At 30.9% G+C, this 12,301-nt stretch overlaps 1 protein-coding gene across 1 annotated transcript; it reads right to left on the bottom strand.

Moving 5' to 3' along the window:
- Positions 1-9,579: 9,579 nt before the first annotated feature.
- LOC120079436 (uncharacterized) lies at positions 9,580-12,065 on the bottom strand. Its single transcript, XM_039033612.2, has 3 exons — positions 11,869-12,065; positions 10,997-11,202; positions 9,580-9,920 (listed from the first exon to the last, which is right to left on the bottom strand). The coding sequence occupies exons 2-3, from the start codon at positions 11,176-11,178 to the stop codon at positions 9,734-9,736; spliced, it is 369 nt and encodes a 122-aa protein (XP_038889540.1). The 5' UTR covers positions 11,179-11,202; positions 11,869-12,065; the 3' UTR covers positions 9,580-9,733.
- Positions 12,066-12,301: the final 236 nt, after the last annotated feature.

Genomic DNA, 12,301 nt, shown 5'->3' with positions numbered 1-12,301 from the left:
GTTATTTGGATTTAAAAAATTTATAACCCGAACAATTGGGTTAGGTCTAAAAGTCTTTCAATCCAACCGAATTCAACCCATGAACACCCTTACATTTAGGCATGTTTATAATCCTTTTATTTTTTTATTTTTATTGTTAACACATGACTATTACTTCTATTTCTATTTCTATTTTATTTTTTTGTTATTTGCTTTTTATTTGTGGTTTAAAAAATCAAGCCAAATTTTGAAAATTAAAAAAGCAAAAATATTTTTGTTTTTAGAATTTGACTAAGAATTCAACAATTGAACAAACTATAGTAACAAATGTGGATGAAATTGGCTTACATTTTAAAAACAAAAAACAATTAGTTAGATCTTATTAGCTAATTATTTTTTATATTCTCTCTTTTTTTAATATCAATATTATATTTCATGTTTTTTTTTTACAATATATGGTGAGAGAATCGTATGAAAACATCATGATGATGATACTATTGAGGTTGATGCCCTAAATCTCGTAGAGTCCTGTAGTTTGTAAATACATATATGAACAAACACTTGTGATGTAATAATATGATATGTTTTCTTCATTGTAGTCTATGAAATATGAGATATTTTATTTTCATTTACCACAAACTAATAAACTAAGATCTTTGGTTGTCGTTGTAACTCAAGCATGTATGTGGAGACATACAAGTGGATCATGCCTTCAAGTGATAACCTAAATGGTCTGTAGTATATGGATAAAGGAAGGAAACTTTATCCTTGTGACACTACGGATACAGTTCGCTTTGTAGATATTACAAATGTTATAAAGTGCTATAGATGGTCTGATCCCGATCATTCGTGTGGAGACATGCGAGCAAGGTGTCATATACAAAGGAGTTTGTATAGGACCAAACCACGAAGTATTTAATCTCGTTATAGAACGTCATTCATGTCAGAGACTTTCATTTCACTATAGTGACCATAGGTAACATGATCTCAATCTTGAGTAAGTTGAGAACTTATGCCTATGAAGGCGGTCATTTGATTTGCACGGGTGCGAGTGGTCAGATTGCCGACTTAAACCTACCACTTTGGGGATTCGTTTGATTGGGGAGCTAGGAACTCAGTTACACAACATGGAATTCACTCCTTCCCCGAAGTAGGAGTAAGTAGATAGATTATTACCTTAAAGCCGATTTCGGGGCTTGAACGATGTGGTGCCACACATCTTCTCATGGCCCGAAAGGTGTCCACCCATAGTAAGACTATGATGTATTATTCATTAGAGGAATCAGTGGTACTTAAGGAGTTAGATGTAACTACAGAGACAAAACGTTAAATTCATCCAACTATATTTATGAGCAATCTGTGAAGGGTCATCATACTGTTAACTAGTTATATTTGATGGATACAGAAATATATCTGTAATGAGAATAGTGCAGTTATCAGTCTTTAGCACTACTGTTGGAGCTTCAAGCTACATATCCATAAGGTCTCATTGGTAGCTTAATGGATTCAAGTTGAGAATCAGTTTTTGGGTCAATTTGAAGTGTTCAAATTGACAAGAGGGAGTTTGATTATATATGATATAATTAAACTGACTCATTTATATATAATTAATATGATGTATGAGATACATTAATTGGAGGAATTTGATATGAATATGACTTATATTAAGTAAAAGAGAAAAGGACTATAGTTTAAATGTTACATACGACGTGATATTAAAACTATAGAATATGAATATAATATGATAAGTTAGTTATTATATTTATTTATAATTAAAATAATTATATGATAATTTTTGGTGGTTTATCTTTAACCGTGCGTGAAAGTGGGAGGTTATATTCAGTTTTCATAACTGAAGGATAAAATGAAAAATGTTTTCATTTTGAAAGAGATCGCTTCATTAAGTGCTTTTACTAATCGTTTAGTTTACTAGAGACTACACGATAGCCTTATAAGCGGGAGCCTAAACGATCATGTAAACGATATTTTTCTAAATGATCGTGTACCTAGCGAGATTTACTAAACAATCAAGCATACACAGTCTATAAGATATACAGTTCATTCTCCCACTTGCTTGGTCGTATAGTTCGATCGTTGTTTCCTCCATCCCTTTACCAAATCCAATAGAGCCCACGCCTCATGGATTCCCACTCCGAGAATACCAATGTCGTCAAGTGGTTGTGTCTAAGGTTGCTTGTTCGTGGAGAAGAGTGTTTGTGATCTAAGCGACAACGAGAGGTTGGATAGACGATGGTATCGACGACGAGAGGTTGTTGTTCCAGTCTTTCACGAGAGCGAGAGATCTTCATAAGAAATATTCTTCAAATGTAAGTCTCTCACTCCTTTTGTATTTAATTATGAAAGCATGTTATAATTTGTTATAAGATGCATAATTGTTCTGTATGTTTGTGAATGCCTTTAATTTTGTCACAATGGGCTTGGAAAGATCTTGCTTCCGCTCATGGGTTCTCTTGAATAAGAGTTCCTTCAGATATGATCACTATGTCGATCGAACTACGTTCATTTTGACTTTAAAAATGTCAAATAGATACTTGACTTTTAAATTTAAATATATCAACTACTTAACTTTAAAAAATTTCAAAATAGTTTTTATTATGAATATTATAATAAAAAAATAGATGTCCATTGCTTAGTGTCCATGTGTCACCATTCACGTTGTTTATGTAATAATTCATGATTGATGTCCATGTAAGTCCACATTTTACTTGCCACTTTGCCAACAATGGCCTTTGTTGGATCTTAAAATGATATACACATTGGTGATAAATCTACATCAAATTTTACTAAAATTTTCCATTGTCCAATTTTATAATTTTATTTATTTATTATTTTATAAAAATATTATTATATTATAATTTTCCATATTCGTATTCCTATTGTGCTCCTCAATTTTATAACACGTTATCAGTATGAGCTCCTGTTGTTTTCTCCGCTAAAGGTAGGTCCTAAAAAAACATTGATCATTTTCATACGTTGGGTGTTTAACAAATGAGCAAAGAATATCTATGTCTGGTTCCAAATCGACAGTGCTGAAATACAATATCAGGTTTTGCAAAATTGATCGAAGGTTTTGGTAAAGCAAATATTATTTTGCCTAGAATAACAAAATTTACAATTCACAATGCATTGTTCTCGGTCAAAGGTTATCATATTGAGACTGATAGTAAGAATAATGTGAGATATCTATATATCATATCCACTTGCTCAAATGAAAAACGTATATTGGAAGAGTTGCATGCTTTATCTTCTGGATTGTATTATACTCATATACGAGTAATTGAAACATATGCAACAATGAACCTGAAGTTTATGAATCCAGACATATTTACAATTTGGCATGACTGATTGAGTCATCCAGGATCTAAAATGATGAGGAGAATTATTGAGAATTCATGGATACTCATTGAAGAACCATAAAAATCATCGATTTAATTAATTACCATGTGATGCTTGCTCCCAAAGAAAAATGAAAATTAGACCATCACCAGTTAAAGCAAGGACTAAATCACCTGCATTTTTAGAACGAATTCATGGTGATATATGTGGACCCATTAACCCACCAAGTGGACCATTTAGATATTTATGGTGTTAATAGATGCATCCAGCAGATGGTCACATGTGTGTTTATTATCAAATTGAAATCTTGCATTTGCTAGATTACTTGCTCAAATAATCAAGTTTAGAGCACAATTTCTTGATTATACAATTAAGACCATTTGTCTTGATAATGCTGGTGAATTTACATCTCAAGCTTTTGATAATTATTGTATGTCAATTGGGATAAGTGTTGAACATCTTGTAGCTCATGTTAATGCACAAGATGGTTTAGCATAATCACTTATAAAATGTTTTCAATTAATTGCAAGACCATTACTTATGAGAGCCTTCATCTGTATGAGGACATGCTATTTTGCACTTAGCGTCACTTGTACACATTAGGCCAATAGTTTATTATAAGTACTCGCCATTACAATTAGCTCATGGTCATGAGCCAAATATTTCCCATATGAGAATTTTTGGATGTGCAGTATATGTTTCAATTGCTTAACCACAATGCACGAAGATGGGTTCTCAAATGAGGTTAAGAATATATGTTGGATATGATTTCCCATCGATTATTAAATATCTTAAGCCCCTGACGAGTGATGTATTTACTGAACGATTTGCTGGTTGTCATTTTAATGAGACAAATCTTCCAACATTAGCGGGAGGAATTAAGAAGTTGGAAAAAGAAATTATATGGAATGCATTGTTGTTATCTCATTTAGATCTCGATCAATGTGAATTTGAAGTTCATAAAATAATTCATTTGCAAAATATAGCAAATAAATTACTATATGAATTTATAGATGCAAATAAAGTAACTAAGTCACATATACCAGCTACAAATATCCCATAAAACCTTGATATCCCAACACAACAAGTTGTGACTAATGAGTATGGAACACGTCATAAGCGCGGTAGACAAGTGAGTTCCAAAGATAAAAATCATCGAAAACAAAAAATAATTAACAGTGAAAAAAACTTGCCCATAAAGAAATCATTGACGTGACTAGTGAGAAAGGTGAAATACCTAAAGATAATAACGAGATATCAATAAACTATGTCATAACAGGAAAAAGATGAAATCAAACTAATGTAATTATTGACGATATTTTTCCATATAATGTTGCTTCTGATATTATATCTGAAAATGAGGATTATGAACCAAAATCGATTAAAGAATGTCGACATAGAAATGATTGGCTTTAGTGGAAAAAAGCAATCGAGGCATAATTAAACTCACTTTTAAAATGTTGGATTTTTTTACTAGTAGTCTGAACACCAGAAGGTGTTAAACCTGTGGGATACACATGGGTATTTGTGAGGAAAAGAAATGAAAACAGTGAAGTCACAAAATATAAAGCAATACTAGTTGCACAAGATTTTTTCACAAAGACCGGATATTGATTTTGAGGAGACATATTCTCCGGTGGTGGATGCAATTACATTAAGATATTTAATTGGCTTGACTGTGTATAAAATTATGAATATGCATCATATGGATGTAGTCACGACATATTTATATGAATCTCTTAATAATGATATTTATATGAGAACCCCAAAATGATGTAAGGTACTTAAAACATATACGTCAAATTCCCAGGAATGGTATTCAATAAAGTTACAGAGACTATATGGATTGAAACAATCAGGACGGATTTGGTACAATTTCCTAAGTAGATATTTATTGAAAAAAGATATCAAAATAATTCAATATGTCTGTGTGTTTTCTATTGTAACTGTATATGTTGATGACTTGAATATAATTAAAACTCCTGAAGAGCTTTCAAAGGCAATAGAATATCTTAAAAAAAAATTGAGATGGAAGATCTCGGAAAAACAAAATTTTGTCTTAGTTTACAAATTGAACATTTAGTAGATGAAATATTTATTCATCAGTCAACTTATACAGGAAAATTTTAACAAATATTTTACATGGACAAAGCACATTCATTAAATATTCCAATGGAAGTCTGTTCATTGGATATAAAAAAGGATATATTTCAACCTCGAGAGGATAATGAAAAACTTTTTGGTCCTGAAGTATCATATCTTAGTGCAATTGGTGTATTTATGTATTTTACTAATAATACAAGACCAAATATTTCAATAAACTTATTAGCTAGATATAGTTCTTCCCCTTAGAAAAGACATTGGAATAAAATTAAGCATATACTCCGTTATCTCCGAGGAATAATCGATATGAGTTTGTTTTATTCAAATAAATCAAATTTTGATCTAGTTAGTTGTGTAGATTATGGATATTTATCTGATCCACACAAAACTAAATCTCAAATAGGTTATCCGTTCACATGTGAAGGAACTGTTATATCATGGCAATTGGTGAAACAGACTATAACGGTCATTTCCTCAAATCATGCTGAAATTCTTGCAATTCACGAGACTAGCCGATAATGTATATGGCTAAGGCCAATGACTCAACACATTCGTGAAATGTATGACTTGTCTTCCAATAAAAATATTCCAACAATATTATACGAAGACAACACAACTTGCATAGCCCAAATCAAAGGAGGATATATTAAAGGAGATAAAACAAAACATATTTCACCGAAACTTTTTTACACTCATGTTCGAAGGATACCCTGGCAGACTTCTTTACAAAGGCAATATCAACCGCAACTTTTAAAAAATTGGTGCATAATATTGGAATGCGGCGACCCGGAGATCTTAAATGATGCTTTCATAAGGGGAGTAAATGTATTATATTCTTTTAGCAGTATGTATTATATGAAATATATACTTTTTTTCTTCACTAGGGTTTTTTTCCCATTGGGTTTTTTCTATCAAGGTTTTAACGAGACATATTTTATAATATTATAATAAAAAATAGATGTCAATTGCTTAGTGTCTCAGATGTCATGTGTCACCATTCATGTTATCCATGTGTCTGATAGTAATTCATGCTTAGTGTCCATGTAAGTCCACGTCATACATTCTTCCAAATTTTAAAATTTAGTATATGTACTTGTAAGGTTTGAATACCACTTTATTCTTTTATATATATATATATATATTTGTCCTTATACTTTTAAAAGATTCATTTTAGTTCCTATATTTTTACTTTTGATTCATTTTGATCCCTATACCTTCAAAATATTCAATTTCATCCTCGTCCGTTAAACTTTTGTTCATTTTGATCATTGAACTTTAAAAAAATAACAGTTTTGATCATTTAAAAATAAAATAAAAATGGAAACGAAGGGACCAAAATGGCCACCTCTTGAAAGAACAAGGACCAAAACAAATATTTTGAAAGTATAAGAATCAAAATGAACCAAAGTTATAAAGTATGAGAACTAAAATGAACCTTTTAAAAGTATAGAGACCAAAATAAATAAATAAGTATAGGGACCAAAATAGTATTTAAACCTACTTTCAATATATATTAAAACATAGGGTCGTTTGGTTGTAAGGATTTTACATGAGAATTTAGAAAAATTTAATGTTTGTTTCACAGTTTTCAACCATTTGTTGGGAATAAGCTATTCTCGGATAAAAGTTTTCTATTCCCTTATAAAACTTTCTCTTTTCCTCTCTTCATCTGTTTTTTATTTTATATATAATTTTACTTTAAAATATAGTTAATTTATCAAGTTATTAATATCAATTTAATAAAGATAATATCAATATTTATTTTAACAAGATATGATAATCTATTAAAATATTTACTTAACTTATTTTTACAATAGAAATTTATTAAATTAATGCAATTAATTTTTAATATAAGTTAATAATTTATTAGCCAACAATATCTTAAATATATTTAATTAGTAAACCAGGATTAGTTAACTTTAATTAGTAAAAAAATTCATATCTCAATAATAATAATTTATTACTTTATTGTTTTTTAATAATCAAGTAATTATTTATTGAGATTAATTTTAATTTAATCATTAATTGTGAAAATGTAATCATTATTGATCAGCTAATTATTTATTATGATTAATCTTTAATATATCACATTTTTATCTTTTTTTTTTAAGAATATCGTTTTTTATATAATATATTATTTATTAAAATATATTTTCTTATATTATTTAAGTATTAGATTATAATTAGTATGACGATCATTAAATATATTAATCGGTTAATTTTAACTATAAATTACTCAATTTTAAAATATTCATAATTAAAATTATTATGACGATTCGTAATTAATTAATTTTTTATCGATATATTGAATATTGTTTATTGGTTAATATATTAATCTATTATAATTATAAAATATTTTCATGCTTAATTTCTAAATCAAATACAAACATAACTTTTGTTCATAAAACTTTAATAACATTTTATTTTTGATTCCCGGACATCTTACTTTTAAATCAAATACAAACATAACTTTTGTTCATAAAACTTTGATAGCATTTTATTTTTGATTCACGGACATCTTACTTTTAAATCAAATACAAACATAACTTTTGTTCATAAAATTTGGATAGCATTTTATTTTTGATTCACAAATATCTTACCTCTAGGTATCTTATTTACAAACATCTTTTCTAGGTATCTATAAAACCTTAAACCGAAGGGTAAATTTATATTTCTAAAGAATATACTACAAAGTTTCATTTTCCCTATTGTTGGACTCTCATTTGTGGGAGTTTCTTTTTTCTTTTTAATATTGTGATTAGGAAAACAATTTAGGAAAATATAGTGGTTTTGAAACTATTTAGAAATTTATGGTTATTTTGGAGTTTTCGAGGCGGGGATTTTGTTTAAAATATGTTGTCTGAGGGTCGATCTATCGAAAACTAAAGAAGATAGAAGAGGAGAAAAATTGAAAGAGGTCGAGGGTTGGAAAATTATAGAACAAATCCTATAATTTTCAACCCTCAACACTCAACCTATTTTTTTTTTTTTAAAAAAAGCAACAACAATATTTTTCTAAATGGTTTCAAAAGTACAATATTTTTATATTTTAATTTCCCCCTCATTTGTGCTTCCTTTTCATCATCGCTCACAGATAACAAGACTCCTCCCACCATCTTATTATTTGTATAATAAAAAAATTAAATCATATCTACATTATATTTGAAATGAAAAGGTTTTGTCTCTCTCATTCGGCTGGCTATTTCATTGGTGGCTACCCAAAGGCTCTATATCTGATCCATGTGTGTCAATTGGCAATGTGCTTCGAGCCGTTGTTCTGTTTCAACAGAAAACACTGACGACAAAAACCCAACAAAAAGAAAAATGGCCTCAAAATTTAACATGAAAAGTGAGACTCATTTAAATATGTTCCTAACTATTACGATTTGAACAATTTTGATTCCAAAATCTAAACATGACTTAAAATAAAAAACCCATATTAATAGAATTAAAAAAATGCAAACCGAACAAAGAAAATGTGGTAAATAATAAGACCCCAATTGGTAACTATTTTATTTTTAAAAATTAAGTTTATTAACACTATTTCCATTAACAAATTTCTTCATTTGTTATCTACTTTTCACCAAATTTTGAAAAATAAAATAACTTTCAAAATGTTGTTTTTGTTTTAGAATTTGACCAAGAAATCAACCATTGTATATATAAAAGATGTAAATCATGTAAGAGATGTAGATTAAATAGACTTAATTTTAAAAAATAAAAACAAAAAATCAGAGGGTTACTAAATGAGGCATAAAATTTTCTAAGAAAGAATTTTCAAAAAGTATGTTTAGTTAATGGTAAAGACTAAAATATTTGTGTGAAATAAATTTCAAAAAGTTAATGGTAATAAAATGTTTAAAATATTGATGACCAAAAAAATTAACCAACCAAAATATAAGCGAAGAAAAAAAGTTTGGTATCACGTATTAGATTAAAACATACCTACAACTAGACCTCTTGTTCAGCCTACAACCACACCTGCAGATCATCTGGTCAAAAGTTCCACATAAATTGCTGAGAATTTGCAGAAAAATCCATATCTAGTATGGAGGATTCACCAAATTAGATTTCCAGTTCAGAATTAAAAACTGGATTACCAAGAATATGCATCAATGAAAACAAGTCTAGGATCCACCATGGTCCTCGAAATTCATGGACTATTATTAATCTATTAGGGTTGCTCACAGAATCCTCAATTAATAGGAAAAAAATTGTATGCGGAGTACCCGCGGAAAAAGAAAAGGGAATTCGTCATTGTTAATATCCCTTCCACAAATTACTCGGGACGATCTCAGACATAATAACCTGTGAATGTAAAGCCCCTTCCTACGATCTCACCGGCACAAAACCATGCAAAGCACTCCAGCCCGAACAAGGCAGCAATGCCGGCATCTTCAACTTTCAGCTCCTGTCTGTTCTTCCACAAGTTTTTCACACAATCAAGTTCTTTCCAGAATGATTCGTAACGACCTGGGATGCTGCATAATCAATGAAATGCAAAAAGGTCAGAATTCACAAATTAAAGAAATGAAGCTCATCCTGGGAGAAGTATTATGTCATATGCAACGCACCCCATATAAAGGAGTACATCGGCACACCTGATTGCTAGGAAATACCAAGCCTAGGATTTTAGGTTTTTTCTTTTCTTTCCATGGTGTCCAAGCCCGTTTACATATGCCTCAACCAATCTCCCGGGACAACCACGGCCCTCATTGACCAGTAAAAACCAACCCATGATGGTTTTAGAATCTTAGGTTTGTATAAATGGTCTGATGGCAAGGGCAGATAGTGATAAATACAGCTGAAATTTAACTACCTTCAGATTAAAGAGAAACCAGTGTGGCAATACAGATGTAAGAGTTCTGCCATTAAATTTGTTTGTATTAAAAGGCTAAAAGGAAAACAAAGATATTATGGCACAAAGCTCAAAAGATTACAGAGAATACTATAGAATTTCATGGGGATAATAGTAACATTTAAGCTTCCATTTTCAAAACCGACAAAAAAAACGTGCTTCAGTTAGGACCGTTTGGATTGACTTGAAAAAAAAGTGTTCTTTAAAAAAAAACATTTTTATTTAAACACTTCTGATAAAAACTAATTATAATACACTTGAAAAACTATTTTGAGTTGTTATCAAACACACCAATTTCTTCCAAAAATGACTTATCTTTTAAATTAAAAACTTGAAAATATATTCCAAAACGCACCCTTAATAGGGGACTCGTTTTCACATCGATCAAATAAGTATATTCCATGAATTGAAATAAATGAATGAACTTGGATTCTCATGAGTGATTGCGCATGTTCAAAAAGTGGTTTGATTAGAAGAAGGTGCTGAAAGAAACTAGAAACAAGTGAACAAGCAAATGGAAACACGGACCACGCAATCACAGCAGTTGGATGTCACCAAAAATACTCAAACTGAGCTAATAGAAAAAATCCTAAAATCATGATGAATCGTGATATGAAAACATGAAAATAATAACAGTAGAAATCCTTCCAGAACCACATTAGAAAAATGCAAAGATAATAAGAATATGAAGGTAATAACCTCGCAAGCCGAGTATAAAACAATTGCTTTGAAAGCAAGCTGCATTTTTCCACAGTAGCTGGTTCTTGGATGTACTGCTTGTTCTGCTCCACTAACTGCTTGTAATAGGAAGACCCGTGTTTGAAAGCAAATTGGGAAGCTTGACAGGCCTTGGATTGCAACTGATGCAACTTGGACGCCATCAATTCAAGATACAGCTAAAAAAACTGCAGCCATAACACAAAAAAACTTTAAGAAAACAAATACGTCTCAACCAATGCGGGAAACAAGAACTTCTTTATCAACCTCTACAAAATATCCAAGGAACATCGAGACTAGGATAAGCCTAGTAAACACGGATTCAATAACACTTTCAATTTTCATAACATTTCTAAAGTAATTTCTCAGTCAAAACCGGAGGTAATAAGAGATCTGGAAAACCCACTGCCGCGTGTGAAAATAATTTTCTTCATCGAACACAAATCAACGTCTAGCTGCTAAAGAACAGCAAAACGGGGGAATCAGAATTTTGCTACCGATACGCACTGTCGGCAAGGAAGATCCGGAGAAACCATTCAGCCTTCAGGCTTCAATAGCTCCCCAAATCACGAACATTTCCCCTCTAATAAACAACTAAAACCCTAATCGATTTCCAGCATCCGATACTCGAAACAACAATCCAAACATTAAGACAAGACAAGAATTCCACTATTATACAAATAAAAGAAATATCTATACCATAGAGTAGATAAATAGACGATCGAGATACCATAGAACAACACACAATACATGAAAAGGCAAGAAACAGGGATCAAATCAGACGCAGATGTAACGGAGGAGGACGAAAACTTGCAAATCAAAAGAAGAGAGAAGAGAATGTGAAAGGCGTCCACCTTTGAGAAATAGAGAAAGAAACGGTGACGGAGGAGATTGATAATGTGACAGAAATGGCTGCTTTTCTCTGGCCGCTGGTTGGAGGAAGAAAGTCGAGCTCCGAAACTGTGCAGAAGAGAGAGAAGAAACGCTTTGGGATTTTGAGAATTTCAATGGACAGCGAGTGAGGAAGCGAAGACTTCTTCCACTGTTTGTGGGCTTTTTCTTTCTTTTTCTTTTCTTTTTTTTTTTTTTTTGCTAAAGCAAGCCCAATTCCGCAAACCGAAGCCTGGGCTTGGCTGTTTTGACCTCGGCCCAAACAAAATTTCTCCTTTTTGAAAACAACAACGACTAGTTTTGTAAACCAGCTATAAAACACGTGCGGTTGGTGTGAAATTTCGATAATAGATTAATATAAATTTTATTAGGTTTAAACGATAAGTATCTGACATA

Source organism: Benincasa hispida, chromosome 6 (assembly GCF_027475165.1).
Source record: "Benincasa hispida cultivar pf3 chromosome 6, pf3_genome.v1.1, whole genome shotgun sequence".
Classification (NCBI taxonomy): Eukaryota; Viridiplantae; Streptophyta; class Magnoliopsida; order Cucurbitales; family Cucurbitaceae; genus Benincasa; species Benincasa hispida.
The sequence above is the reverse complement of the archived record's forward strand: the minus strand, read 5'-3'. Positions and strand labels throughout refer to the sequence as shown.